The sequence below is a fragment of the Budorcas taxicolor genome, chromosome 8 (genome assembly GCF_023091745.1).
Source record: "Budorcas taxicolor isolate Tak-1 chromosome 8, Takin1.1, whole genome shotgun sequence".
NCBI classification, from domain to species: domain Eukaryota; kingdom Metazoa; phylum Chordata; class Mammalia; order Artiodactyla; family Bovidae; genus Budorcas; species Budorcas taxicolor.
This window is the reverse complement of record NC_068917.1, coordinates 71727364-71753189: the sequence shown is the minus strand read 5'-3', so window position 1 is coordinate 71753189 and position 25826 is coordinate 71727364. Positions and strand designations below refer to the sequence as shown.

Below are 25826 nucleotides of genomic sequence, written 5' to 3'. Positions count from 1 at the left end.
ACTTAAGAGACTAAACCACCACAACAAAGGTGCACCTGTGAGTGGGAATTTATCTGCTGATGTCTTCTCTGTGTTCTCTAGAATTCTTCCAGCGGTGGAAGGAGGCTGCCTGGGCTGGAGGGTAGCCCAGATTTATCTGCCATTTGCTTGTGTGGAGCATCCAGAAACTTTTGTTTTAATATCCAGCTGGCATTTTTACTATTAAAATGACCCCTGCCTGTTTATCCTTTGGAAAGCAATCAAAATATTTGCTGTGAATCCACACAGTTGGTGGAAATGGGATGCCAGTGCAGAGAGACCACTGTGGCGTGGACAGAACACACGGATGGACCTGAGCCTTGAAGACGGGGTCTGCGCAGTGTGGAGGCTGCTGCTGGTGGCCGCACAAGCCTGGGCAGCACTCCTGCGTGAGTCTAGCTGGCTCCTGACACAGCCAGTCTGCTGCCAATTGCAGCCTGCCTCGCTCCCACGCTGGGGCACGCCTGGCCCTGGGGTGACGCAGGATCGGAGTCTGGGGACCAGAGGAAGTGAAGCTTAGGGCCCACAGCTGTCCTTGCCCAGGGGGAGAGCACAGTGGGAATCACTCCCCTGGGGCATCAGGGCTGCAGGTCCTGGGGTCTGTGCTGGAGGGGCCCAGATCCTCTCCCAGCACGGGCAGGGTAGCCCCTGCAGACTGAGACACTGGAGAGTAAAAGCCTATTCTCGGAGGAGTGGCTGCTCAGGCCAGACACAGAGGGTCTCAGCCTGCATCTGAATCACGCTGAGGTTGGGAGTGGGTGAGGTCAAGTGCTTGCTGTAAGGAGAAGGAGATGGGTGAATGCAAGTGTGTTGAATAGCCCTTCCCCAAACTCTAGAAGGTTCACCTGGAACCCCAGAATGTGGCTTTATTTGAATAGGGTCTTGGCTGATGTAATTAATAAGGATGAGGCCACACTAGGTTAGTGTGGACTCTAAATGCCAATTGCAGCGTGCCAGTTGGGCTTCCCTTGTAGCTTAGTCGGTAAAGAATCTGTCTGCAGTGCAGGAGACCCGGGTTTGATCCCTGGGTTGGAAAGATCCCCTGGAGAAGGAAATGGCAACCCACTCCAGTATCCTTGCCTGGAAAATCTCATGGACAGAGGAGCCTGGTGGACTGCAGTCCTTGGGGTGGCAAAGAGTTGGGCACGACTGAGCGACTAACGCTAACACTAACTAACACTAGAGAAGGACGGGGCAAACACAGACATCCAGGGAGGAAGATGGAGGCAGAGGATGGGAACGATGCAGTTTCAGGCCAGGAAACCCCGAGGATCCCTGGGAGCCACCAGCTGCTGCGAGAGGTGGGGAAGCCCCGTCCCCTGCTGCCTCCTTGATCTCAGGCTTCTAGTTTTCAAAACTGAGAGAGAATTAATTCCTCTTATTTCCCCTGGTGGCTCCAATGGTAAAGAATCTGCCTGCAATGCCAGAGACCTGGGTTCAATCCCTGGGTCAGGAAGATCCCCTGAGAAGGGAATGGCAATCCACTCCAGTATTCTTGCCTGGGAAATCCCATGGAGAGAGGAGCCTGGTGGGCTATAGTCCGTGGGGTCTCAAAGAGTTGGAAATGACTGAGCGACTAATGCTTTCACTACACTGAGCCTCTTGGTTTGTGGTGACTTGCCATGAGAGCTCTGGAACATGAACACACTAAAGCAGGGTCTCCCACACTTCCCCAGGGAGTCATCAGCCAGAGAGAGACCGTGACCCCCAAGGCTGGTGGGCCCGGGCAGAGTTCATGACCATCAATTTCCCATGAGAGAGAGGAGGGACCTCCAGTGAGCAGGTGCTGCATGGAAGGGTGGAGAATGCTAAGGGGGGATTTCTCAGGAAGGGAGAGGGTGTGGGAGGGTGGGTTCCAGGGCACTTGATTGGGAGGGGTTGGTCTGGGGTCTGTTCTGCGGTGTGTAAGGCATCACTGTGCTTTCCTGGACAGAGAGAGGAGCTGGGGAAAGACCATCATTTTGAAGGCAAAGACCAAGAAAAGCAGATGTGCTGTAGGCCTATAAGGGACCAGTCTTCCTCATGACAGCAAAGCCCACTGACTCTTGAGGGGGAAGGGAAACAGGAGGAATAGGTTCAAGGTCAGGCAGCTACTGGCTCTGCCCTCATGGCTGTGACCCCACCATGAGGCCCCTCTCTTGGCTTCTGCTGCCCCCATCATACCCAACCCCAGTGGGTGATGTCCTTCCCACACAGGAGCAGCAGTCCAGGCCTGTCTGCCCCTCTGAGAGGACCAGTGGCCTTGGGCTTGCACCCCAGACAGATCAGGCTTCAAGTCCCACCCCCCAGCACTTCCCAGGCATGCCTCATGTCATTTCTCCAGGCCTTGGTTTCCTTCTCTGTCTGGTGGGGGATTTTATGAGGATTAAATCCGTTAATACTTTTAGAGGTGCTTAGTGGACACACACCAGATGCTCGGAATTGTTAGCTATTATTATTTACTATTAATTCAGTAGGTCTCAGTAAGGACTGAGATGGAAATAATTATAGCAAACATAAACTGCATAAAAATATAGGAAACATAAACTGCATAAGAAAAAAGACACACACACAGGTTTCCATAGTGCGGGTTTCAGATTCTGTCTGGGCTGGCTCAGCTCCTTGTGGCTCTCCCCAGGCTGGGCATAGGGATTCCGTGGTTTCCACCTGGCTGCCTACGTCGGAGCCTCTCAGCTCCGAGTGTGTAGTTGTGTGTGAGGGGCAACAGCCGGTTTCCTTGTGGTGGGAGTAGTGCTTGCTCTTTGTTGGGAGCTAGATTGAAACAACCCAGCCCTAATGCCTTAATTTGGGGCTCAGAAACCTTCTTTGGGATGAACTAACTAGTGTTAAGGGCTTCCCAGGTGGCTCAGTGGTAAAGAATCTGCCTGCCATTGCAGGAGATGCAGGTTTGATCCCTGGGTCGGGAAGATCCCCTGGAGGAGGAAATGGCAACCCACTCCAGTATTCTTGCCTGGGAAACCTCATGGACAGGGGAGCCTGGCAGGCTACAGTCCATGTGGTCGCAGAGTCAGACGCGACTGAGCACGCACACACTACTACAGCTGGTATTAATACAGATGACGTTAATCATTGACTCCCCAACTTCTCCCAGCTGGCAGGCTCTGCTCTGAAGTTGGAAGGTTGGGTGGTATCTTGTTCTCATTTGTTGCCATTGCTGCCACCCTCTGCTTCCTTTTAGAGCAGGCGGGGTCAAAAGCAATGGGTGTTGAGAAGGTCTGCTGTATGAGGGAGAGTGGGAGAGTCCTAGCCTGGAAGGCAGGTGTCCAGAGATTGTGTCTGGGCCATGGCTCCATTGCAGCAGGTTGTGGTAGCCTGGTCAACACACTGAGTGTGGCCCACAGAGACTTCTACCAGGAATGACACTCTTTGTGATGCCGTTACGTGTGCTACCTGGATTCGAGCCTAGGAGGTGGGTCGGGGGATCCTCTGCCAACTCCTGAGTGTCCCCCAGAACATAATTGTTTTTGATTTCATTTCTGTTCAGTTTTATGCACATGGACTTAGCATTGTCTTGGAGTCCTGGACACCTTCATTAAAATGGCAGCCTTCACCCCTTGCCAGTCTTATGCCAACAGATCACCAGCCACCTGATCCCTACTTGCCATTCTCAGTTTGCCTCCTGGTTTGAGAGGGTTCTGCCTAAGACCTTCTAACAGCCTGTCCACCTACTATTTGTAGACCTCCTACTGCAGAGGAATGAGGCTGAGTAGTCAAGGGATAGCTCCCCTGTCAGCTACACAACTGGTCTACCTTCCTCACTGCCACGTTCATTCACATATATTAAACCCCACTGTACCCCATTTCCAGTGCAGTGGTAGATTCTACTTTTTCTTTTGAACCTCAGTATCACTCCCAGAAATACCCAGATGAAATTCAGGTTACCTGTAAGGACATCTAGGCCAAGGGGCAGCAAGAAGGGCCACCATGAAATGCCAGGCCCCATGAAGACCATCTATGGGAGGATGCTGTCAGGCTCTCCTGCCTGTGCAGGAATCTGAAGGACTCTGCTCCCTGGGGCCTGGGGCTCAGACATCACCACCCTGATGAACTCATATCTTCAGGCTTTGTGCCTCATGGGCTCTCTTTGAGCAGACCCTGGTGACACATGGCCCCTCTCGTGTCCTGGTGGGTCTGGGTCATGGTTTGCAGCTTTCTGCCTACCGTGCCCATCAACATCCATTTCTGGATGGATGGTGGCTCTCCTTGAGCACACCCTGGTGACACATGGCCCCTCTTGTGTCCTGGTGGGTCTGGGTCATGGTTTGCAGCTTTCTGCCCACCGTGCCCATCAGCATCCATTTCTCCTGCCCTGTTTGACTCCTGCACTGGGGCCATGTCTGTCAAGTCAGCCCTGCTGTGTGCCAGCTGCCATGGGGGGTCCACCTTCGTTGACACACTGAAAGGCTGCCTCCTCCCTCCACCCCAGGAGCAAGGAGGATGATGTTTGAGCTCAGGCCCTAGAGAGTAGTCCTTCAGATTCTTGCACAGAAAGGTAATATTCTTGCCCAGCAAGAGCCTGCCACAGGGGCAGCCTTCAGGAACTGGCGTTTGTTTTACAGGAAGTGCTGGATGTCCAGTGGTGTTATGGTTAAGCCACTTTCTAGCCTACTGGGAAGAGGACAGAATGAGCAGTTGGGGTTGATGGGGTGAGGACACTACCTTCACTTTAGAATTCCCCTGGGGGCTTAGAACTTTCCAAGTGGGCCTGGGGAGCCCTGCCCCTGAGCTCACTGGAGAGAATGAGGGCTTGATGGTGAACCCTGTCTTAGCTCATTTGAACTGCTATAACAAATACCATATACTGGGTGTGGGGGGGTGGGTAGTGCTTATAAACAACAAACATTGATTTCTCACAGTTTTAGAGGCTGGGAAGCCCAAGATCAAGGCACAGGCATTGGTGTCTGGTTAGGTCCACTTGCTAGTTCGTATTTGGCTGTCTTCTCAGTGTGTCCTCACATGGTGGAAGGGACAAGCTCTCTGGATCTCTTTTATAAGAACATGTGTAATAATTATTTTGTTCCTGGTAATCGCCTGTGTTACCATTAACCAGTGTTGCTTAGTCACTAAGTCGTGTCCAACTCCTTTGCAACCCCATGGACTGTAGCCCGCCAGGCTCCTCTGTCCATGGGATTTCCCAGGCAAGATTACTGGAGTGGGTTTCCAAGCCCTCCTCCAGGGGATCTCCACCCAGGGATTGAGCCTGCATCTGCTGCAGTGCAAGTGGATTCTTTACCGCTGAGCCGACAGGGTAAACCCATTAACCAGTGTATACTATTAATATTCTTATATGCTACTGCAAATGCACTGTCATGTTGAAAATTCAACTACTATTGTGTGGAAGAAATTAACACAACATTGTAAATCAACTATACTTCAATAATATCTTTTTAAATAAAAATAAAGAACTTGTATGCTATTCATGAGCATGAATGACCCTCATGACCCAGTCACCTCCCGAAGTCCCCACCTCCTAAAACCATTATACTGAGGATTGTTTCAATATATAAATTTTGTGGGAACACAAACATTCAGTCTGCGGCTGGCTCCTCAGGGACTTCCTTTAGCCTAAGTTTGCCCACGTGCCCTGGAAAGGCATCTTTTCAGGATTCTTTGCATCCAGACTTGGGGATGTTACTCTAGTCTCTGCCTCAAGAACCCACTAATTTATATTTTTCCACTGCTGGGTCCACTTCTCTTTCTCTTGTACAGTTGCCATGGTGACTTTCTGTCTCTTCCTGGGTCTGGCCCTCCCGGTGTCTCCATTTCCATTTATGGTCTTTTCTTCCCTTTGTACCTTGTACTCCTGTGTCCTGTTCCCTACTTGAACCTAGGACTTGGTAGAGCCTTGCAGGGTATGTGTGAGACTCAGTTGGAGCAGTGGGGAATTTTTCTGAGCCCCAGAATCTGCTTATTCTGAAATTGTTGTTGTTCAGTTGCTAAGTTGTGTTTGACTCTTTGTGACCCCATGGACTGCAACATGCCAGGCTTCCTTGTCCTTCACCATCTCCCAGAGTTTGCTCAAACTCATCTCTGTTGAGTCAGAGATGACGTCCAACTATCTCATCCTCTGTTGTCCCCTTCTCACCCTGCCTTCCATCTTTCTCAACTTAAATGCGTTCAAACCCTTGATGAGCTCACTAAGAGTCCTCTTGCTCCTTGCCTGGTGTTGTCTTCACATAGAAGTCACTATCTCTTTTCTGCCATGTGGGGATGGACTGCCTTCACACTTGGTCTTTTCAGATGAAGCCAGAGGCTCCTGTTCAAATCTCAGAAGCTCCAGGGTTCTAATGTTTCATTGATTTATAGAAGTTTCAGAGGGCTGGTGGCTAATGCAGTGGGACTCCATGACCACCTGCCTTCCCTGAATCATTTGCCATGTTCCCTCTGATTTCTACCCAGCCCACTCCTCACGGGATGCCCGCAGCTCCCTGTAATCAACATTGGTACCCGTACCACCCATGTGGAAGGGTCATGGCTCCTGGTCCTGAGATGTCAGTCATGGAGTTGACATCTGTTGTGGAACTGGAGCTCGAAGCAGGAAGGACCTGCTCAAGATGCAGGGCTTACAAGTTGGAGGAATGAGACCTTTCTGCCTGGGGGTGTTTGTGACCCTGCGTGCACAGCGTCTTGGCAGGGCCTTCATGTGGGTGTGCATGTGAGGACACGTGTAAGTGAGCATCCTGCTTGCAGGTGAGACAGAAGACCCGAATTCAGTTCTCTTCTCTCTGAATACTGCCTTCCTTTTGTGCGCCTGACCTCAAGCTGACAGGTTGGAACCCCTCAGTTTATAGATTTTATTTTTTAAGGCCTTTTTTTTTTTTTTTTTGTAAAACACTAACCTCAGCGAAGGAGAAAGAAGAGAAGGGGGAAAAAAGCTGAGTTCAGCAGCCGGAGTTTGCTGTATTTTTCATCTTGCATCAGCAAGCTGGGACCACAAATAATCTGGTCTTATATGCTTCAGTGATGCCGCTGCCTAAGATTTGGCTCTCCTCCTCGGGCAGTGTATTCCTGGGAGTAGGCACCTCTCTCCTTCCCCTACCTGCTGGCTCCAGTGGCGGGAGGTGGGTGGCTAGGGCAGGGGGTCCAAGTGGGAGGCGGAGCACAGAGGGGAGCCCTGGCCAGCAAGGGGGTGGGTCATTAATTTCTGAATGGTTTCTGGAATCAGCTAAACATTTGCTTTTAACTAGTTTCCCCAGCCTCACATCCTTTGTTAGTTCAGGAAAAATGTCGTTTATAATAGATGTTGCCTTGATGAATTCCTCCCGGGAAGCACAGCGTTCTCATTAGTCTATATAATGAGAAAGACTCCTAGTGGTGGCATAGCTGCCTAGAGATTTGCCTGATTGGAAAAATACTTGTCTCTGCAGTGGCGTCTAGAAGGTTTGGAAAGAGGATGCTGGTGGTAGTGGGGAGTGACTGAGGGCCCACGGCCCCCTGCGGCCTCTGTGTCCCTAGGGGGATGGCGTGTTCTCCCAGTCCTGTGGTAGAGCAGACCCGAGCTCCCGGTCCTTTCCGCGTCTTGCTCAGGCTGGCTGCAGGGTGCAGGCTACTCTCCCTCCATCATATCAGCCTTCTGTCCCTGTTCCGGCCCCTGCTCTTACTCTGTCTTCATCATTCCCAGAGAGAAAAAGAATAAACTTGTACAGAGTGAGTTCTGTTTTTCGGAAGTACTTTTGCTTTTATGATTTCACTGTTCACTTTTGCACGTGTGATTTCACTGCCACACTCTTCTGTGTAGGTATCGGAGCCATTGAGGCACTAACAGGTATACTGTGGTGTTTCCAGGGTTTATAGCTTGTAGGCAGTGGGTGTTTTGACCCACATACTCTTCCCTGACACTGATTTCCTTTGCTCTTCTGCTTGTGTGAGAATGGACAGTTTACCCAGCCTTTCTCCACAGGGACTCATTGAATTTTCCTCTGTGGGTCCCCAAGGCACTTGTTTATGTTAAGAGTGATGCTTAAGGATATGTGTTAATTCCTGCAGACCACAGGGGCCTCCTTTAGTGAATAGCTGTTACTAGAGATGGCAAAGATACTTTTCCAAGCTCCTGACAACGGGTGGGCAGAATCTGAGGAGTGGAGGGAGACAGACCCACCTAAGGGCATTCTGGGGGGCTGACCTATCTTAGTGCAAAAGTTAATGTGAAGCTAATGCTTTTGCCCTGCTTCCAGCTGCTTGTAATTTTATTTTTTAAGGGGAGGTGTTTTCAGAGTTCTTGACTCTTCATGCTTAGACAAAAATCTGTGCCTTCAGATACAGTCACCATTCATTCATCTGCTCATCCACCCATCCACTCAAGTATCCATTCATCTGCCCCTCATCCATCCAACCATCCATCCATCCTTCCATCCATTCACTCACTCATCCATCCACCCACCCACTCATCCACCCATCCCCCCCCACCCACTCATTCATCCATCCATTCCCCCACCTACCCAACCACTCATTCATCCACCCATCCCCCCACCCATGCACCCCCCTCATTCATCCACCCATCCCCCCACCCATGCACCCCCCTCATTCATCCATCCATCCTCCCCACCCACTCATTCATCCATCCACTCATCCATCATCCATCCATTCTTTCCTCTCTTTCTCTTTTCCCACTTCCATCCAATAGCTATTGAGTCTCTGTTCAGTGTCAAGCATTACTCCAGGCACTGAGGATTCAAACATGAATAAAGTGTTTGCTGTTCTGAAAGAATTCATAGTTTAATTTGAGAAACAGATACAAAAAAAATACAAATTATGGTATGATTGGGGGTGCAAATGTAATAATTGGAGTTTGTGAAACAGGTTCAGAGTTGGGGCAAAGCCTCATGGAAGGTTTTCTGGAAGAGCCCCACCTCCTGACCTGGGTCTGGAAGGGTGAACTGGAAGAGGAGTTAAGGAGCATGTGGGTGGAGGAAGGCACTCCCAACAGGAAGAGACCATAGCATAAGGATCTGTGAACCATCATGGTTGGGGAACATGTGCCATTTGCTATCTCTGTGAGGGTTTGGGCAAGGGAGAGGAAGAGGAGGAGAGGTGAATTGGAGAGGTCATCACGGTCCCAGTTATGGGTGGGAGTTAGGGTGGCAGATGCTGGGCTCTTGAATCCTAGGAAGTCCTCTCTCAGGGGTCATGAATGGGGCCATTGTCACCAGAGTCAGAGTAAGTCCCACAAAAAGCTGAGACCAGCAGGCTGGGCTCAGTTCTTGGTGCTGTATGGGAACCTTAGTGACTCTTCCCAGAAACGACTAGAACTTTATTTCTGGATGAGGATGCTCACTGTGGGGTAACATGCCCAAGCTTGTACCCTTTGTGATTTGCAGAGTAGGGACTTGAACCCAGGTCATTTGGTGCCTGGCATTCTGCTTTCCATCACTGTGCCCCTCACACTGGTCTGCAGATTAGGCTGGATTTTCGTCTGTATGTTACATTTCACGAACTATAATTTGATGTCAGAACCTATCTGAGTCTCTGTAACAAACATGCCCTGGAATCACAGGGTTTGGATGGATGGCGAAGGTCAAGAAAAACTCTGTGAGGGTGGAAGGGAGAGGGAAATGCTGGAATTCATGAAGCTGGGGAGGGATCTGGGTCTTTTTAGTGGGAGATCTTCAGCTTAAAATTGGAAGGATGAAGGCTGAGAGTGTTCAGCTTAGCTCATACATGCCTGATAATTCGCTTCAGTCGTGTCTGACTCTTTGCGACCCTATGGACTGTTGCCTGCCAGGCTCCTCTGTCCATGGGATTCTCCAGGCAAGCATACTGGAGTGGATTGCCATGGCTTCTTCCAGGGGATCTTCCTGACCCAGGGATCAAACCCACATCTCCTGTGATTCCTGCATTGCTGGCAGATTCTTTACCCACTGAGCCACCAGGGAAGCCCCAACTTAGCTCATGAGCCCTAACGTGTCAGGGTCTTAGGAGTAATCCCTGGGGTTAGGAAGATCACACGAGGGCCTGACCACTGGCCACTGGGACCTTGCCTGCTCCCTGGCCACTGCAGGATCGCCTGCTACCCCCTGACTTAATGGACTTGAGGGAGGTTAACCTGGAGCTTTTTGCTCTGAAGCAGGAGAGAGGATGGCCATAGGGAGGGAGAGAGGGAAGAAGCCAGCCTCCTACCACCAGCACGAACCATATCAGCATTCAGAGAAAGTCGAAAGAAACCTTTCAGCTGACTGGCTACCTAGCTCAAGGCTAACCACACTCTTAACACAATAATAAGTCAATCCTCACTGAATAATTAAATAGAGAACCTTCATAAGTATTGACTTAATGTGACAGCAAGTCTATAGTGACTCAGGGTTTGCTTATGTAAACACAATCTCTTGTTCAGCTTACTTAGCAGTTCAATGAAATAGAACAGTCCTTCAATTAAAATCAAATGATGCATACATTTAATTCTTTTCTCCTCTTACCAGGTAATAATAGGTTTGGAACACAGGTGAAGGGATTGTGGGGACGGGAACTGGATAAAAGGACATCTGCCTGTCCGTCTGTGTTTTTAGAGAACAGGAAGGACTGTGTCCAATGATGGTGTCTAGAGGAAGGATGTGGCCTTGGCTCCCATCTCTGGGCCCCGGGTGGGAGATCCACGTGGGCTCAGGTTAGCTTCTGCCCCATCCAGACTCTCTCTGTCTTCTCCTAAAGCAGGCTTCTGTTGGCCACTCTGGTTGGTGTGCTAGTCTTTTGATGGTGGCCTGGTTCTAACTGATCACTTCTAATCACGTGCAGTCCAGTGGCTCCAACCACAGATATCTCCAGGTCATTTTCTTTTCTTTCTTTCTTTTTTTTTAAAATTTTTTTATTTATTTGGCTCTGCTGGGTCTAAGTTGCGGCACGCAGGATCTTTGATACTCCGTGCGACATGCAAGATCTTTAGCTGTGGCAGGAGACCTCTTAGTTGCGGCATATGGGATCAGGTTCCCAGACCAGAGTTTGAACCTGGGCCCCTGGCATGGAGTCTGAGCCACTGGACCACAAGGGAAGTCCCCTCCAGGTTATTTTCCTTTTTATTATTATTTACTTTTTGGCTGCGCTGGGTCTTCATTACTTTGCGCGGGACTTTCTCTAGTTGTTACGAGCAGGGGCTACAGTTTGTTACAACACATGGGCTTCTGGTTGTGGTGGCTTCTCTTGTTGCAGAGCATGGGCTCTGGGCATGAGGGCTCAGAAGTTGCAGTACACAAGCTTAGTTGCTTGGTGGAATCTTCTAACATATTCCCTGCATTGGCAGGTGGATTCTTATCCACTGCAGCACTAGGGAAGTCCCTTTAGGTCATTTGCTATTGATGCCCTCATGGCTCACCTGGAGGAGAGAGAGGATCCTGGGTGAGTTTCAGAATCGATGGAAAAGGGGGGTGGCTGATTCCCTGAGATGACACCGGAAGAGAAATAAGTCTCCCTCTTTCTGTAGCTTCCAAATGAGGGGAGGGAACACTGGTTGAGAAAAGAGGCCAGGTCAGGGTCGGGGCAGAGGGGTGGAGGGGAAGACCCACTGGCTTTGGAGCTAAGATTTGAAGCTAAGTGTTTTGGGCTTCCCCAGTGGCTCAGTGGTAAAGAATCCGCCTGCAATGCAGGAGACCCAGGTTCGATCACTGAGTCAGGAAGATCCCCTGGAGAAGGAAATGGCAACCCACTGCAGTATTCTTGCCTGGAGAATCCCATGGACAGAGGAGCCTGGTGGGCTACAGTCCGTGGGGTCACAAAGAGTCAGACACGACTGAGCAACTAAACAGCAGCAGCAACTTCTGCCTTGGCTGCTGTGATATTAAGTGAGCTAATTAATCTCTTTCTGGCTCTATTTCCTTATCTGTAAAGCAGCGGTAATAATGCTGGCTTCAGGGTAAAGCTTGGTGATGTTAGTGGAAGCACTTTGTGTGACCGTATAAATGAAGGAGATGCTTGTTAATAGATCAGAGATATTTTGTTCCTTTGGCCTGAAGGGAGAGGATGGAGAAGCATCATGGGTGTGTGTGTGCATGCTAAGTCGCTTCAGTCGTATCTGACTCTTTTGCAACCCCATGGACTGTAGCCCACCAGGCTCCTCTGTCTGTGGGATTCTCCAGACAAGAATACTGGGGTAGGTAGCCATTCTCTTTTCCAGGGGATATTCCCAACCTAGGGACTGAATCTGTGTCTCTTGTGTCTCTTGCATTGGAAGATGTGTTCTTTACCACTAGCGCCACCTGGGAAGCCCATCCTGAGCATGAAAAGTAAAAGTGAAAGTGTTAATTGCTCAGTTGTGTCCAACTCTTTGCAACCCCATGGACTATAGCTGACCAGGCTCTTCTATCCATGGAATTCTCCAGGCAAGAATACTGGAGTGGGTTGCCATGCCCTCCTACAAGGGATCTTCCCAAACTTGGAGGTAAGTACTGTGATCCCTTCTCTTCTGCAGGTGAGGGAATGGAGGCCTAGAAGAGGTTTAATAACAGAGTCAAGGCCGCACAGCTAGCGAGTAGCTGAGCCAGGGTTAAGACCCAGCCAGCATGACATGATGCCATAAATGGGACTTCAGGGCTGGGCCTGTTTCTGTGTATAGGTGGGGTTCTCATAGAATTCAGGACTTCCTGGGGGAGGAGAGCAAATCCCGCTTTTGGCAGCAACCTGCCCTGAGGTCTTAGTCACATCCAGAAAGGTTCAGTCTGCATTTTCCAGCCTGGTATCAGGCTCTTCTCCCACCTGCCAGCTCCTAGGACTCAGGGCTGCCCTGGAGTGAGAGGCCAGGACCCTGAGATGGCAGCTTTGCTCTCTCAGCCTCTTTCTCTTGCAATCGAGGGTCAGTTTCTGGTGCTTCTGGGACCAGTAACATTTTATTTAACCAAAGACTTCAAGAAATCATTGTTTATAATAACCCAGGATTCCTGAGGCCTCATTCAATTAAATGTAAAGAAATAATGACCATCTTAAACCAACTTTATTAAAAGAGCACATAATAAACAGTGGATTCTATTAGCATCTTTTGAAATTTGTTTCTGGATTGTGTCAGTGCTACCTAGGGTGCATAAGTATATCGTCTCCTGCTTTTTATCCCTTAACATGATTTCATGTTTGAATTTTCATATATTGGTATAATCTACATGCTCTAGAGTCCCTTAGACAGCAGGGAGATCAAACCAGTCAATTCTAAAGGAAATCAACCCTGAATATTCATTGGAAGGACTGATGCTGAAGCTCCAGTACTTTGACCACCTGATGTAAAGAGCCGACTCATCGGGAAAGACCGTGATGCTGGGAAAGATTGAAGGCAAAAGGAGAAAGGGGCAGCAGAGGATGAGATGTTGATGGGTAGCATCACCGACTCAATGGACATGAATTTGAGCAAACTCTAGGAGATAGTGAAGGACAGAGGAGCCTGGTGTGCTGCAGTCCATGGGGTCACAGAGAGTCAGACACGACTTATCGACTAAACAGCAACGACAGCATCCTTGTCATTTTCAGTAGCGATGTGGCTTTCTGTGGCTTAGCCATTGGAACCATTCCTCTCTAGTTAAGCTGAGTGAAGAATAAGGCCAGGTCTGTCTTCCTTCATGAATAGTACCATCATCCATTTTCCAGGTTACTCTCACTGAAGTGTTCTTGTGATCCTGGCTGTCTCACATGGGTTAGATAGACCTTTTGTGGGTTTGGTTTCTGATATGTGTCCCTTTCAGTGTGTGCCTTTTGTGGTTGCTTTGAACTTGGGCAAAGAAGATCAGATAAAATCAGAGAGTGAAGCTAAGTAGTAGTCAGAAAATTTTCTGTTTTAAGTGACAAAAACCCAACTACCCTAAGAAAAATGGAAAAGTAATCTATTGGCTTTCAATAAAATATAGAAGGGGCAAGAATGTATTCCAGGACTCAAGGGCAAATAGGTCTCCCTCTGTTTCTCCTTGGCTCTAGCTTTTGCTTCTCTTGGCAGGCTAGCTGCATGTTATCTTTATTGTGACTCTGAGGCTAGATATGTGGTCCCAGTTTTTCTGGGCTCGCATCCCTGGTGCCTTAATCATCAGGAAGAAAAGAAAATTCTTCCTCGCTCTATAGGAAAACCTCAGGGCAGGGCTCTGCTTGGCCTAGCTTGTGTTGCTTCCTTATCCTAGATGGCCAGTGTGGCCAGGAAGAGAGACCTGTGTAGTAGGGGCAGCCTGGGTCACCTGTGCACCTGTAGCCCCAGAAGGTGGAGCACCATGGTTGACAGCCTGTAAGAACTACCTGGCCAGAGGAGGAATAGCTCTCCCTAAGGGGAGCGGCTATTCTAGGCAGAAAGAGTAAATATCCATGTATACTTAAAGAATAAGCAGGAGGGAAGGAAGCCAAGTGGATTCTTAATTTCATGAGATAAGTGGCAGCAGCCTCCGAGAGAAGGCAGGAAAGAACGGGGCTCAGGCTGTCCACAGTGAACCCCGGAGGTGTCAGAAAGCAGGCCCATGGGGGAAATCCATTTCTTTCTGTCTCGGTGTCACGTAACATTGAGCCTGCTTAACCATGCCCTGCATCGCTGGAGGGAACCTCGGAAAGCCATTCCAGAAGCACTTGGGTCTATTAAAGCCATTTCCTCTACGTTCCCCTAAATCAGCTCTGAAGCCCATCGTGAGTAATTTGTATTTCTTGGGAATCCTTTTTCCCCTCCATGAAATATTCAAGTGCCCTGCTCATTAGCACGCGGCAGCGCTGGTGGCTGCCCCCAGAAGCATCGTTAGCAGTGGTGGGTCATGGCTGCAAAGCTGCAGAAAGACCTCGTTCTCATTGGTAAGCAACTGGCCCTGCTGTGCTGGCTATAGGGTTTGTGACCATGTGACCTGCCTCTTGGAGTTGTTGTGTCTTTGCTGTGAAATATGTCTACTTCATGGGATTGTTCAGAAAGTCAAATGCGACACCCATGACTGGCACAGAGTGGAGGCCCTCAGTAAATATTAGCTTCCTGTCCTCCTCCTGTAATTCTAAGCTAGTAGAAACCCATTGGTTTCTGTGGCAGCAATGTAACAGGTCTAACCTGATAAATGGGACTTTGGCAAAGTTAACAAGATCTTCAGGTGGCTCAGAAGTTAAGAATCTACCTGCAATGCAGGAGACCCAGGTTTGATCCCTGGGTCAGGAAGATCCCCTGGAGAAGAGAATGGCTATCCACTCCAGTGTTCTTGCCTGGAGAATTCCATGGACAGAGGAGCCTGGCGGGCTATGATCCATGGGGTCGCAAAGAGTCGGACATGACTGAGTGAGTAACACTTTCACTTTCAGATGCTAAAGCTATGTATTGGCCAGCATTGGAATGCTTTGGGGTTCTGGGGTGCAATTTACCATAGTATTATTCTAAGCCAGACAGATTGGAGAAAGCCTTTGTGCAAGAGAAGGTGTTTGCAACCTGGACTAAGGAAGAGATTCGTTCATAACGGGTACCTGTGCTTTCTTGACAGGTCAAAGCAAAGAATTGAGATATGTGTGTGTACTTAGTCATGTCCAACTCTTTTGTGACCCCATAGCCCGCCAGGCTCCTCTCTCCGTGGGGATTCTCCAGGCAAGAATACTGGACTTAGTTGCCATTTTCACCTCCAGGGGATTTTCCTGACCCAGGGATTGAACCCATGTCTTTTGCGTTACCTGCATTGGCAAGCATGTTCTTTACCATTAACACCATTTGGGAAGTATACCCAAGTGTGACTGTTCTGTATAGGGATAGGTGTGTTTGTGTGAGTACAAACGTGCATACTTCTAGCCATTTAACTGTGAACCTTCCTGGGCTACAGCCTGAAGCATTACTTTTTTCCACTGACTGGGTGATAACGTTTGCATATTTAAAGCTGAGACCAGGGAGTGGGCCTGAAGGGTCCATGCAAGCCCAGCTCTGAAGCCTGTACCATTTGTTGCATCCGTAAACTTTTTCTGCATTAGAGTCACCTGGAGGACTGGGTAAAGTGCAGATTGCTGGCCCCTGCCTTTGGATTTCATATCTATTATATCTGGGGTGGGATCTGGAAAATTTGCATTTCTAACAAACTCCCACTTTTACCCTTGGTGCTGTGGGTCTGTGGACTACGCTTTGAGAACTACTGAGCTATAGGAAGTCCACCCTCTCCCGCTGGCCAGGTCTGGATGGTTTGGCTTGTTTGGGTTGACCATGGCACTTCCAGCTTTGCCTCTTTTCCCCTTTGCAGGAGCACATCAGCCCATCAGATAGGGTTGCCAGATTTAATAAAGATACAGGCTACCCAGTTAAACTTGAATGCTGGAGAAACTGAAAAAAAAAAAAAAAAAGAAAGAAACTGGTATAAGTATATCCCAGATATTGCATGGAATGTACTTATACTAAAAACAAATTATCGTTGATCTGAAATTCAAATTAATTGGACATCCTACATTTAATCTGGCGGCTGTTTAATGAAATCGGGGGTCAAGTGTCTCTCTGCCTCTCCTGCTGCTTTCCTGTGGTTGGATAGGGTACAGCGGCTGATGAAACCAACCCAGAGGTCTGTGTGTTTCAGATAGATCCACCTGCTGCCCTGAGCGCGTTTGGCCGTCTTCGCTCCGTCTCACTGGGAGTGGACTTGGCTCGTGTTCACTGATGGTTCTTCTGCTGGCTCTCTGTTTTTTTCGCTTTGTCTGTCTGTCTTCTCTTTCTCTTGTGCTTTCTCTTATGCCATCTATCCTATGGGGCCTCTTCAAGGCAAACATCTGGGAAGCAATGGGGCTAGTCGAGGAAAAGTCTGTTCCTGGAAGTGAGAACGGAGTCCATGAGACTGGGGAACTCACACCATCTGTAGGGACAAGTGGCAGCTGGCCCAAGATCCCCAGCTGGCTTGCCGCGCATGATGAAAGGATAACATTTGCCTTGGAGACTGTACCTACTGGGACTGGGCTGATTCACCTGTGGTTGGAGCTGAGAGTGTCACGGGCTTGGAGGAGATTGAAGCCGCTGGTCTCTAATGCTGGTGGATGGAGCTGGCCGCTTGGACAGGGAGTGGGCTCTGTGGGTCTGGCTGTGTCTTGAGGGACAGAGGGAAGTTGAACAAGCAAAGGCCTCCTGGAGACTTGGACATGGCGTCCTCCTAAATGGTCACTCTGGTTTGCCAAGGATGCTAAGGCTGAAGAAATAGAGTGACAGAAGGCCTAGGGACTGCCTTTCCCTCCACCGTTCCCCTCTGCTCCTCTCTCTACCCTCCCTGTGCTCTGAAGACAGCCATGGGGCTGCTGTGAAGGAAATAGGCCACAGCCTCGGAGGAGCGAGGTGGCCTTTCCTCGTTGGTCACCCTGGATCTGGCCAAGGGCCCCCTGCTGCTCCTGTGTCCTCAGCACAGCATGGACAGCGAAGTGGGGCAGGGAGGCGATTGTTCATCTGGGTCCAGCAGGGCGACTCTGGAGCCAGATGGAGAGATGGTGGGAGCTGTCATCTCTCCTTGATACACTCACCTTGTGCAGGGCCCAGACCCACCACAACAAGGCAAACAGGTATTTCTTCTACATCAAACACAGGAAAAGCTATTTCCTGTTTGCCAGTGGCAGGCACAGTGCTGGGGACAAGATGTCTGGACAAGAGAAGAAAGGTAAGGACGGTGCCTCCTTTCTGTGCCCAGCTCTCTAACAGACCTGACGAGGGAGCTAGGCCGGCATGGCCCACCCTGTTGAATAACGGGATGCTGAGCCCAGAGATACGACAGGCCTGCTCAGGGTCATGTGTCGGGCAAGCAGTGGACTGTGTATGGCCGTGTGACAGCTGTTCCTCCTCTCCCAGCAGCTGGATCTGTCGTCCCCTTCTCACTGAGCATCGGAACTCTTTCCCCTTCTGCGTCCTGGCTTCCCTCTTCACTGGATGACCCCCTCTCTCTGGATGACCTTGTCTGTCACTGTGGGCATCAATTTCTCATTTTCACATGTTCCCGCTGTCTCTAGCCTGGGGTCTGGTGATATTTTGAGGGGCATCGTGGACGTAAGGCTGCCAAGCACCTCAACTTTCCCATGTCAGTGGTTGGAGACCCACCCTTGCAGAAGGGAGGTGAGGCCCATGTGTAGGATGGGGAGGTTGCTCAGGTCTGCTGCAGCAGGCATCATGCTCCTCCAGGACACTAGGCTGGCATTGACCTCTGTGGAGGCCTGGCCCCAGGCCTGGTGGGCACTCAGCCCTGACCCCATCGGCTGGAATGTCCTTTCTGACATTTCACTGACATGTGTGCCATTCCCATCATTGGTCTGTCAGTCACGTGGTGGGGCCTCAATACGTATTTGGAAAAAAGATGAGTGGGTATCTACCACTAGTCCAAAGGCATTTGGAGGATATAGATGAAGAAGTCAGTAGAGTCTTCCACTCTGGGAATGTATGTTCCAGTTGGGGGGAGCAGACAGGGCCATATCAGTAAGTCTGTATGCAATTAAGTATGAAATTGCCTTGTCCAGACTGGATATGTAGCTGGAGTACAGAGGTGGGAGAAGTCCACGTGGCTGGTGGGGCAGAAAGGGCTTCAGGCGCAGGACTGACAGTGAGCCCTTGAGGAGATGTAGGAGAGGGTTGGGCTCTCCATGTGATCAAATGGCATTAGCATGGACTTCTGTATTTTGGTTAAGAGATCCTGTTTTTAACTTCTCTTTGGTAGGGAGGAGATGGTAACTAGCATCTCTGCTTGTAATCTCACAGCCCCACGCCCTGCAGGAGTTCAGCCGTGGCTTCCTGCTGCCCAGCTGCAGTGCTCCTTGTTGCTGGGCCTGACCACATCCCCTTGGCTCCTTCTAGAGGGGGACCTTCGGCCACAGCACACAGTGAAGTCTTTGAAGGTGCTGTGTTAGTGTCCTGTGGCTGCCTTAACAGAGTGCCACAGACTGGGTGGCTTAAAACAGAAACTGAAAAGATATGGGTCTGTCAAACAGGGTGAAGTGAGTCAGAAAAACAAATATGTATTAACAAATACCTGTGGAATCTAGAAAAAATGGTACAGGGGAAGCTGTTTGTGTAGGTTAGAATAGAGATGCCGATGTAGAGAATGGGCTTGTGGACATGGGGAGAGAGGGAGGGGGGGATGAATTGGGAGTGGGAATTGGCATAGATACACTACCACATGTAAAGTAGACAGTTAGTGGGAAGCTGCTGTGCAGCACAGAGAGCTCAGCTTGGTGCTCTGTGATGACCTAAAGGGGTGGGTAGGAGGAAGGTCCAGGAGGGAGGGGATATATGTACACATATGACTGATTCACGTTGTTGTACAGCAGAAACTAACACAACACTGTAAAGCAATTGTAATGCAATTGAAAAAACCCAGGAACTGGTTTTTCACAGTTCTGGAGGCCAGAAGTCCAAAATCCAGGTGTTGGCAGTTCTGTGTTCCCTGTGCGAGCTTGAAGGGAGAATCTGTTTGATGCCTTTCTCTCAGCTTCTGGTGTTGCCGGCACTCCTTGGCGTCCCTGGACTTGCAAGGGTGTGTGGATGTTTAGTAGCTTAGTCGTGTTTGGCTCTTTGCATCTCAATGGACTATATAGCCCGCCAAGCTCCTCTCTCCATGGGTTTTCCCAGGTGAGAATACTGGAGTGGGTTGTCCTTTCCTCTGCCAGGGGATCTTCCTGACCCAAGGATCAAACCCGGATCTCCAGCATTGACAGCCAGATTCTTTACCCCTAGCACCACCTGGGAAGCCCGGACTTGCAGGTGCATCAGTCCAAATGCTCCCTGGATCTTCACATACATTCTCAGTGTGTGTCTGTGTCTCTTCTCTTCTGCTGATAAGGACACCAGACATTGGATTGAGGGCTCGCCCTAATTCACTGTGACCTCATCTTGCTATATCTGCCAAAAGCTTATATCTGAATAAGATCAGGTTTACAGGCACCAGGGATGAACATCTGGCTCCTTGTGTGTGTGTTCGTCTCTCAGCCGTGTCTGACTTGTTATGACCCCATGGACTGTAGCCTACCAGGCTTCTCTGTCCATGGGGATTCTCCAGGCAAGAATATTAGAGTGGGTTGCCATGCCTTCCTCCAGGGGATCTTCCCGACTCAGGGATCAAACTCAGGTCTCTCACATTGCAGGCAGATTCTTTACTATCTGAGCCACCAGGGAAGCCACGAGGCTCCTTGGCTGGGCAGAGATCACCTCTCATTGACCTTCATTCATTTGCTGGGCTCACGCAGCAGGATAGACGCCAATCTGACCATTCAAGACCAAGTCTTATTCTGCAGTGGTTGGGAGCTTGGTTGGAAGTGCTGTTTTTCCCTGTTTGGGGGACTGGGTGAGCAGCTAGAGGGTGTGATTTATGGGCAGGAGGTAGGGTGGAGACAATGCAAATTTCTTTCTCTTTTCCTGCAGAGGGCAAGATACTTTTGCCGAGGAGCGGGATGGGGATGGGGGGCCTGCCAGAAGGGGCTGCCCTTGTTGTTGGAGTTCTAGGCTGGAGTTCTGGCTCCACTGCTCAGAAGCTCTGGGGTCCTGGGCAAGTTATTCAGCTCCTCTGAGGCTCAGCTTCTTCCTCTGTAAAGGGGGATGGGTCCTAACAACTGCTTGGGATATCTCAGAATTTTTGTGAGGACTTGGTCATAAAAAGTGGATGGGAATGGACCTCTGCTTAAGTCACGTTTTGATTGTGGTCAGTTATACACAACATAAAATTGGCCAGTTTCGCCGTATTTGAGTGCACAGCTCAGTGGCATTGGGTGCACTCCCGTTGTTGTGCAGTCACACCACCATCCATCTCCAGAACGTTGTCATCTTCCCTGACTGTGAAAACAGTTTCTATTTATTGGAAAAATAAGGAAAATGAGTCTGCAAGAAGCAAGGACTCATCTGAGGTCTTGCAGTGAGTTAGGGGCGGAGCTGAAGCGAGACCCCGCCCCCTGGCTCTCAGCTTGGAACTCACCTTCCATCTCCTGCCCCTTGCTGTCTCTGCAGGCTGCAGGAGTTCAGGGACACATGAGGCTTCTTTGGGGTCGAATTGCTCTGGAGAGCTGCTTCTTCTTTCTCCTATACCCCTTTTCCTGGGACTGTGGTGCCTCCTGGCAAATCAGGATTCTCCCGTGGGAGGACCTAAGTGGACGCCTCCATTGAGGGTGTTCCTTTTAGGTTGTCCTGTTCCTGGTCTCTCTCAACTTCTCATTTCTCTCTCTCTCTCCTCCTTCCTGATGTGGACAGAGTTCCAGTGAAGGAGCAGGGGAGCTGAATTGGGGGTGATCTTTGAGGTGGCTTTGTGAGAAACACTGCAGTGTGGACAGAGCATGGGCAGGGTGGCGGATGGTCCTTCCTGTGGCTGCTGTAGCATTCTCATTCACTACCGCCTCAGTAGTACAGAGGCAGGCAGTGGTCCCAGCCCAGGCTGATGGCAACAGCCCTGAGGCCGGGGCACCAGGGCAGGAGGAAGAAGGAATAGAAAGACCTGTGCAGGTTAGACTTGGGTGCCCTAGGCCTCCTGTGAACTCCACACAAGGTGCTAGGGGCTGGGGACAGGCAGACTCAGACAGCGGCTGCCTTCCGGCAGCTCATGGTTGTTCTGGGAACACAGAGCTGTGTGCAGGTGGGTACAAAGCAGTTTATCCATGCTGACAGAGAGGAGCAGGTGATGACAGGTTACGTCACCAGGGGAAGAAAATGCTGATTGTGTCTTGCAGGGTTGAGGAGCTAGTGGAGGGACGACCCTGGAGGCTCTGCTCTGATTTGATGTAGAGAAGGGTCAGGAATGCCCGAGGGATGTTTCATCCCAGGGGGACTCTTTTTTTTTTTAAACCTCCCTGGGAGTTGGTCCCACTGACCCCTAGAAGGATCCTGTGAGGTGGCTGAAAGTGTTAGTTGTTCAGTCGTGTCTGACTCTTAGAGACCCCACCAGGCTCCTCTGCCCATGGGATTCTCCAGGCATGAATACTGGAGTGGGCTGCCATTTCCTTCTCCAGGGGATCTTTCTGACCCAGGAATCAAACCTGGATCTCCTGCATTACAGGCAGATGCTTTACTATCGGAGCCTCCAGGGAAGCCCTGTGGGGTGGCTGGACAGGGGTTATTTATTTATTTTTTTTGTCTGCTTCACATCTTCGTTGCATGCAGATCCTGAGTTGTGGCGCATGAACTCTCTCTCCCTGTGGCTTGTGGGCGTAGTTGCTCCAAGGCATTGTAAGATCTTGGTGCCTGGGCCAGGGGTCAAACCCACATCCTCTGCATTACAAGGTGGACTCTTAACCACTGACCCCCCCAGGGAAGTCCCTGGGCAAGGATTGTAGGGTGGCAGTAACAATGTGTTGAAGGACTTGGGAAAGGTCACCAAGAGTGTGACCAAGCAGGAAGCAGAGCCCGGCCTTCCTGTCTGAGCCCCAGACACTGTCAGCAAACCCACCGGGTTCTCTCTGCGTTCCTCCAGGCGAGAGACCTGTTCAGAAGGGGCTTTGCCTAAACTGGGTGACTGGCAGGAGGAGAAGGGGGCATCAGAGGACGAGATGGTTGGATGGCATCACTGACTCCATGGACATGAGTTTGAGCAGATTATGGGAGATAGGGAAAGACTGGGAAGCCTGGCTTCCCAGTGCTGCAGTCGATGGGGTCACAAAGAGCTGGACACGACTGAGTGAGTGAACAAGAACAGAACTGGATGCTCGACTTCCAGAAGTCCTGAACTCAAGGAGCTCCTAGCCTGAAACCCCTAAAACTTGTTTCCCCGCACCTTCGTCCTCTCTGTCCTTCCTGGCTTCCTCCTGCCCTGGGAGGCTCTGAAGGAGCTGCTGTGCCCTGGAGGAGACGGGAGGTCAGCCAGGTTAACCTGCTTTCTCCATGGTCTTCTCCTGACCCCAGGTCCCGGCTGGCGGACTTCCATGCCAACTGCCGTGCCTCCTACCAGACGCTCACCAGCTGCCCCACCGACAATTACCAGGCGTGTCTGGGCTCCTACGCTGGCATGATCGGTAAGCCACCCCAGCCTGGGATCTCAGTGGCTCCCTGCTGCCCCTGGCCCAGTTAGGGACTGAAGCCCAGTTCCTCCTCTGCCTGGTTTCAGATAAGAGCTGTGATGGGAGCTGGGATTTTATCACAGGGGAGGAGCCCCAAGGATCTTAGGAAGCTTCCGAAATAAGAAGGGTGATGTTCATTGTGTGACATTCTAGGCTCTCCACTGAGCAGTTTACGTGGACTGTCTTATGTAAATCTCAAAACAGAGCTTTCCGAGTGGGAGTTAGGGCTCCACTTTACAGATGGGAAAACTGAGGCTGAGGGAAACTGAGTGACTTGCACATGTTCACCCCGCTGGTCAATGCTGGGCCTGGGATGTAAACCCGGGAGAGAGCCTTAGTCTCCCTGACTGTTGGTGTAGGAGAAAGCCAGGGCCCGTGCTCTAGTTGGGGGTTCCCGAGCATCCCCTCTGCTGCCCTCTATGCCATGACCCCCCTGCCGACCCTTGTGGTTTGGACTGTGAGCTGTGATGTATATGTGTTTAGGGGTCAGGTAGGGGGGTGGGGTATGGGTCCCAAGCCTCCTCTATGATGTGCCTGGGTTCTGGGGGCCAGGAGGGAAGCCTTACTGTTCGTCTCTCCTCGGCCTCCCTGTCTCCCTGCCCAGGGTTCGATATAACACCCAACTACGTGGACTCCAGCCCCACGGGCATCGTGGTGTCCCCCTGGTGCAGCTGTCGTGGGAGTGGAAACATGGAGGAAGAGTGTGAGAAGTTTCTGAAGGATTTCATAGAGAATCCATGCCTCCGTGAGTCCGCCCGCATCTGCCCCGTCAGGAGCCCTCCCGCCCCTCCTGTCCTGGGGGCCCTGGAACTGTGCCGGGTCCTGCCCTCCTTCCCTCTGCGGTGGCTGGTGGTCCCTGTGGGGCTTCTCCAGTAGGGGGGTTAACTACACAGACCATGGGTTTTGCACTCCTGGAGATGCTCCCCAGAGCTGTCTGGAGGCCCCTGGAGGCCTCAACCTTTGTCACATTAAGGCTGAAGGTTTCTAGTCTGTTATCGTGACGGTTTCACCAGGTTCCTTTGGGGACTGCCCTGTGATGAGGGTCTCAGCTTCTGTCACTTCTCCCTTTACGGATTGATTTCCCCTGGGAATTGGAGTCTTAAGTCATCAAACTCCTGCTAATCTGAAGGCCAGAGAGAGAAGTCAGCCACAAGCTCTGTCTGCCTGGTCTTTCTAGTCTGACACCCTCGACAACCCACCCACTGGAAGATCTCCTCCCCCTGTCCTTTCCTCTTTTCTTCCTTCTGTCCATCTGTCCATCCTGCCTTTCTGACAGCACTGGGAGTTTAGAGATGGAAGTCTCAGGGCTTGTCATTGAGCAGCTCATCCTCTGAAGGGGGGCTACCATTAGAGCATCATGGCCATCATAGTACAGGGGGCGCTGTGCCAGGGTGGAGGTCTGCAGAGGGTTCTGCCGGAGCACAGGGTGGGGATGCCCAAGACATCCTGGAGGTAAGGGTCCCTGAAGGCCTCTCGGAAGCTGACCCACAGTGGGTGTCGCTGGGCACTGGTCAGCTGAAGTGGCAGCAAGGGCCCGCTGGTCTGCTCTAGGCAGAGGTGGGTTTTGGGAACCTGTGGACCACTTAGCCTTGCCACAGAGCATGAGGGTGCCTGGGGTTACCTGGGCAGGTGGAGAGAGTCCTCCTCATGGAGGGGGGCAGGCAGCCTTGAAGGCGTTTGGATCTTAGGGTCCTGCAGGTGGCCGAGGTGGTATGTGGGCTGGTGAAGGGGTGTTGGCAGGTGGTGCCGTGGTCAGATCTGATTTCGGAAGGCTTGCTCTCTGCTTCTCGTGTGGAGGGGGTGAGGGTAGGGATATGGTTCTCACAGGTGACCCAAAACCGAGTCCACTAGAGGATGTAGCAGGTGCCCCGGGAGGAGGACGGTGCCCACTGATCCAGAGCAGTGTTGGGGGTGGGATGGGGAGGAGAGATGGGTGGAGCGACCTCTCAGGGGTCAGCTCGTGGCTGGCAAGAGGGTGGTTAGGGAAGTGTCCTGGGTGACTGAGGTTTCGGCCTTGGGTGACTTAATGGAGAAGAGACGGCAGACCTTCAGTACTGGAAACGTGGGGGGACGCAGTGTCGCAGTGGAGGGTGACCTGAGGAACTTGAGGTGCCTCTGGGGCTTGGAGGTGGAGCTTCCTGTAGGTCTTGTGTACATGGTTGGGTACTGGGGACACAATTTTGTCCAAGAGGTCTCATTAGTTAGTCCTGAGTGAATCAGTGTAACTGACTGAGTGAGGGTGGGTGAGGCCACCTGGGGAGGGGGGCTGCATGGGGGCCTTTGGAATGCAGTGGGGGGCACGGCCTGCAGCACTGAATTCTGCAGAGAAGACAGCTCTTGCCCTGGGCACGGCCTGCTCCTCCCCTCCTGGCTCCCCATGCTCCCACGTCGTCTCCTCTGTTCCTCTTCATTCCTTGTCCAGTACATCTCCTTCTATCCCAGCTTCCCTTCTGCTCCTTTCTTCTCTGGGTATGAGACTTTGCTAGGTATCTGAAAGGGAGCTTCAGCCAAGTTAGTTCAGACAAGTTCCACCCTGCGCCCAGCTCTGGGGCATCACAGGGAACGGAGCTGTTGGGATACCTTCAGCTGAGGGGCAGAGTGACGGAGGGGCCCCTGATTTCTCTGTGTCTCCCTGCTCTCTTTCCCCACAGGGAATGCCATCCAGGCCTTTGGCAATGGTACAGATGTGAACCTGTCCCCTAAAAACCCCCCATTCCAGGCCACACAGGCCCCTCGGATAGACAAAACGCCTTCATTGCCAGATGACCTCAGTGATAGCACCAGCCTGGGGACCAGTGTCATCAGTACCTGCACATCTGTCCAGGTGAGGGGTCATAGCTTGGGCACTGGGGATACGGAGCTGGGGCAGGTGGAGGGCTGAGAGAAGAATCTAATGTCAGGGGCAGGGTGGGAGGTTACAGGCAGGGGACCAGCGA

The 25826-nt window shown here is 51.1% G+C and overlaps 1 protein-coding gene across 1 annotated transcript in view; it reads left to right on the top strand.

The window, feature by feature from the left end:
• Positions 1-25826, top strand: part of GFRA2 (GDNF family receptor alpha 2) — a 101384-nt gene that overhangs the window by 64302 nt on the left and 11256 nt on the right. Inside the window, exons 5-7 of the mRNA XM_052645118.1 lie at positions 22736-22845; positions 23495-23635; positions 25542-25714. Coding sequence (XP_052501078.1) covers positions 22736-22845; positions 23495-23635; positions 25542-25714 — 424 coding nt within the window. The remainder of the gene's footprint in view (positions 1-22735; positions 22846-23494; positions 23636-25541; positions 25715-25826) is intronic.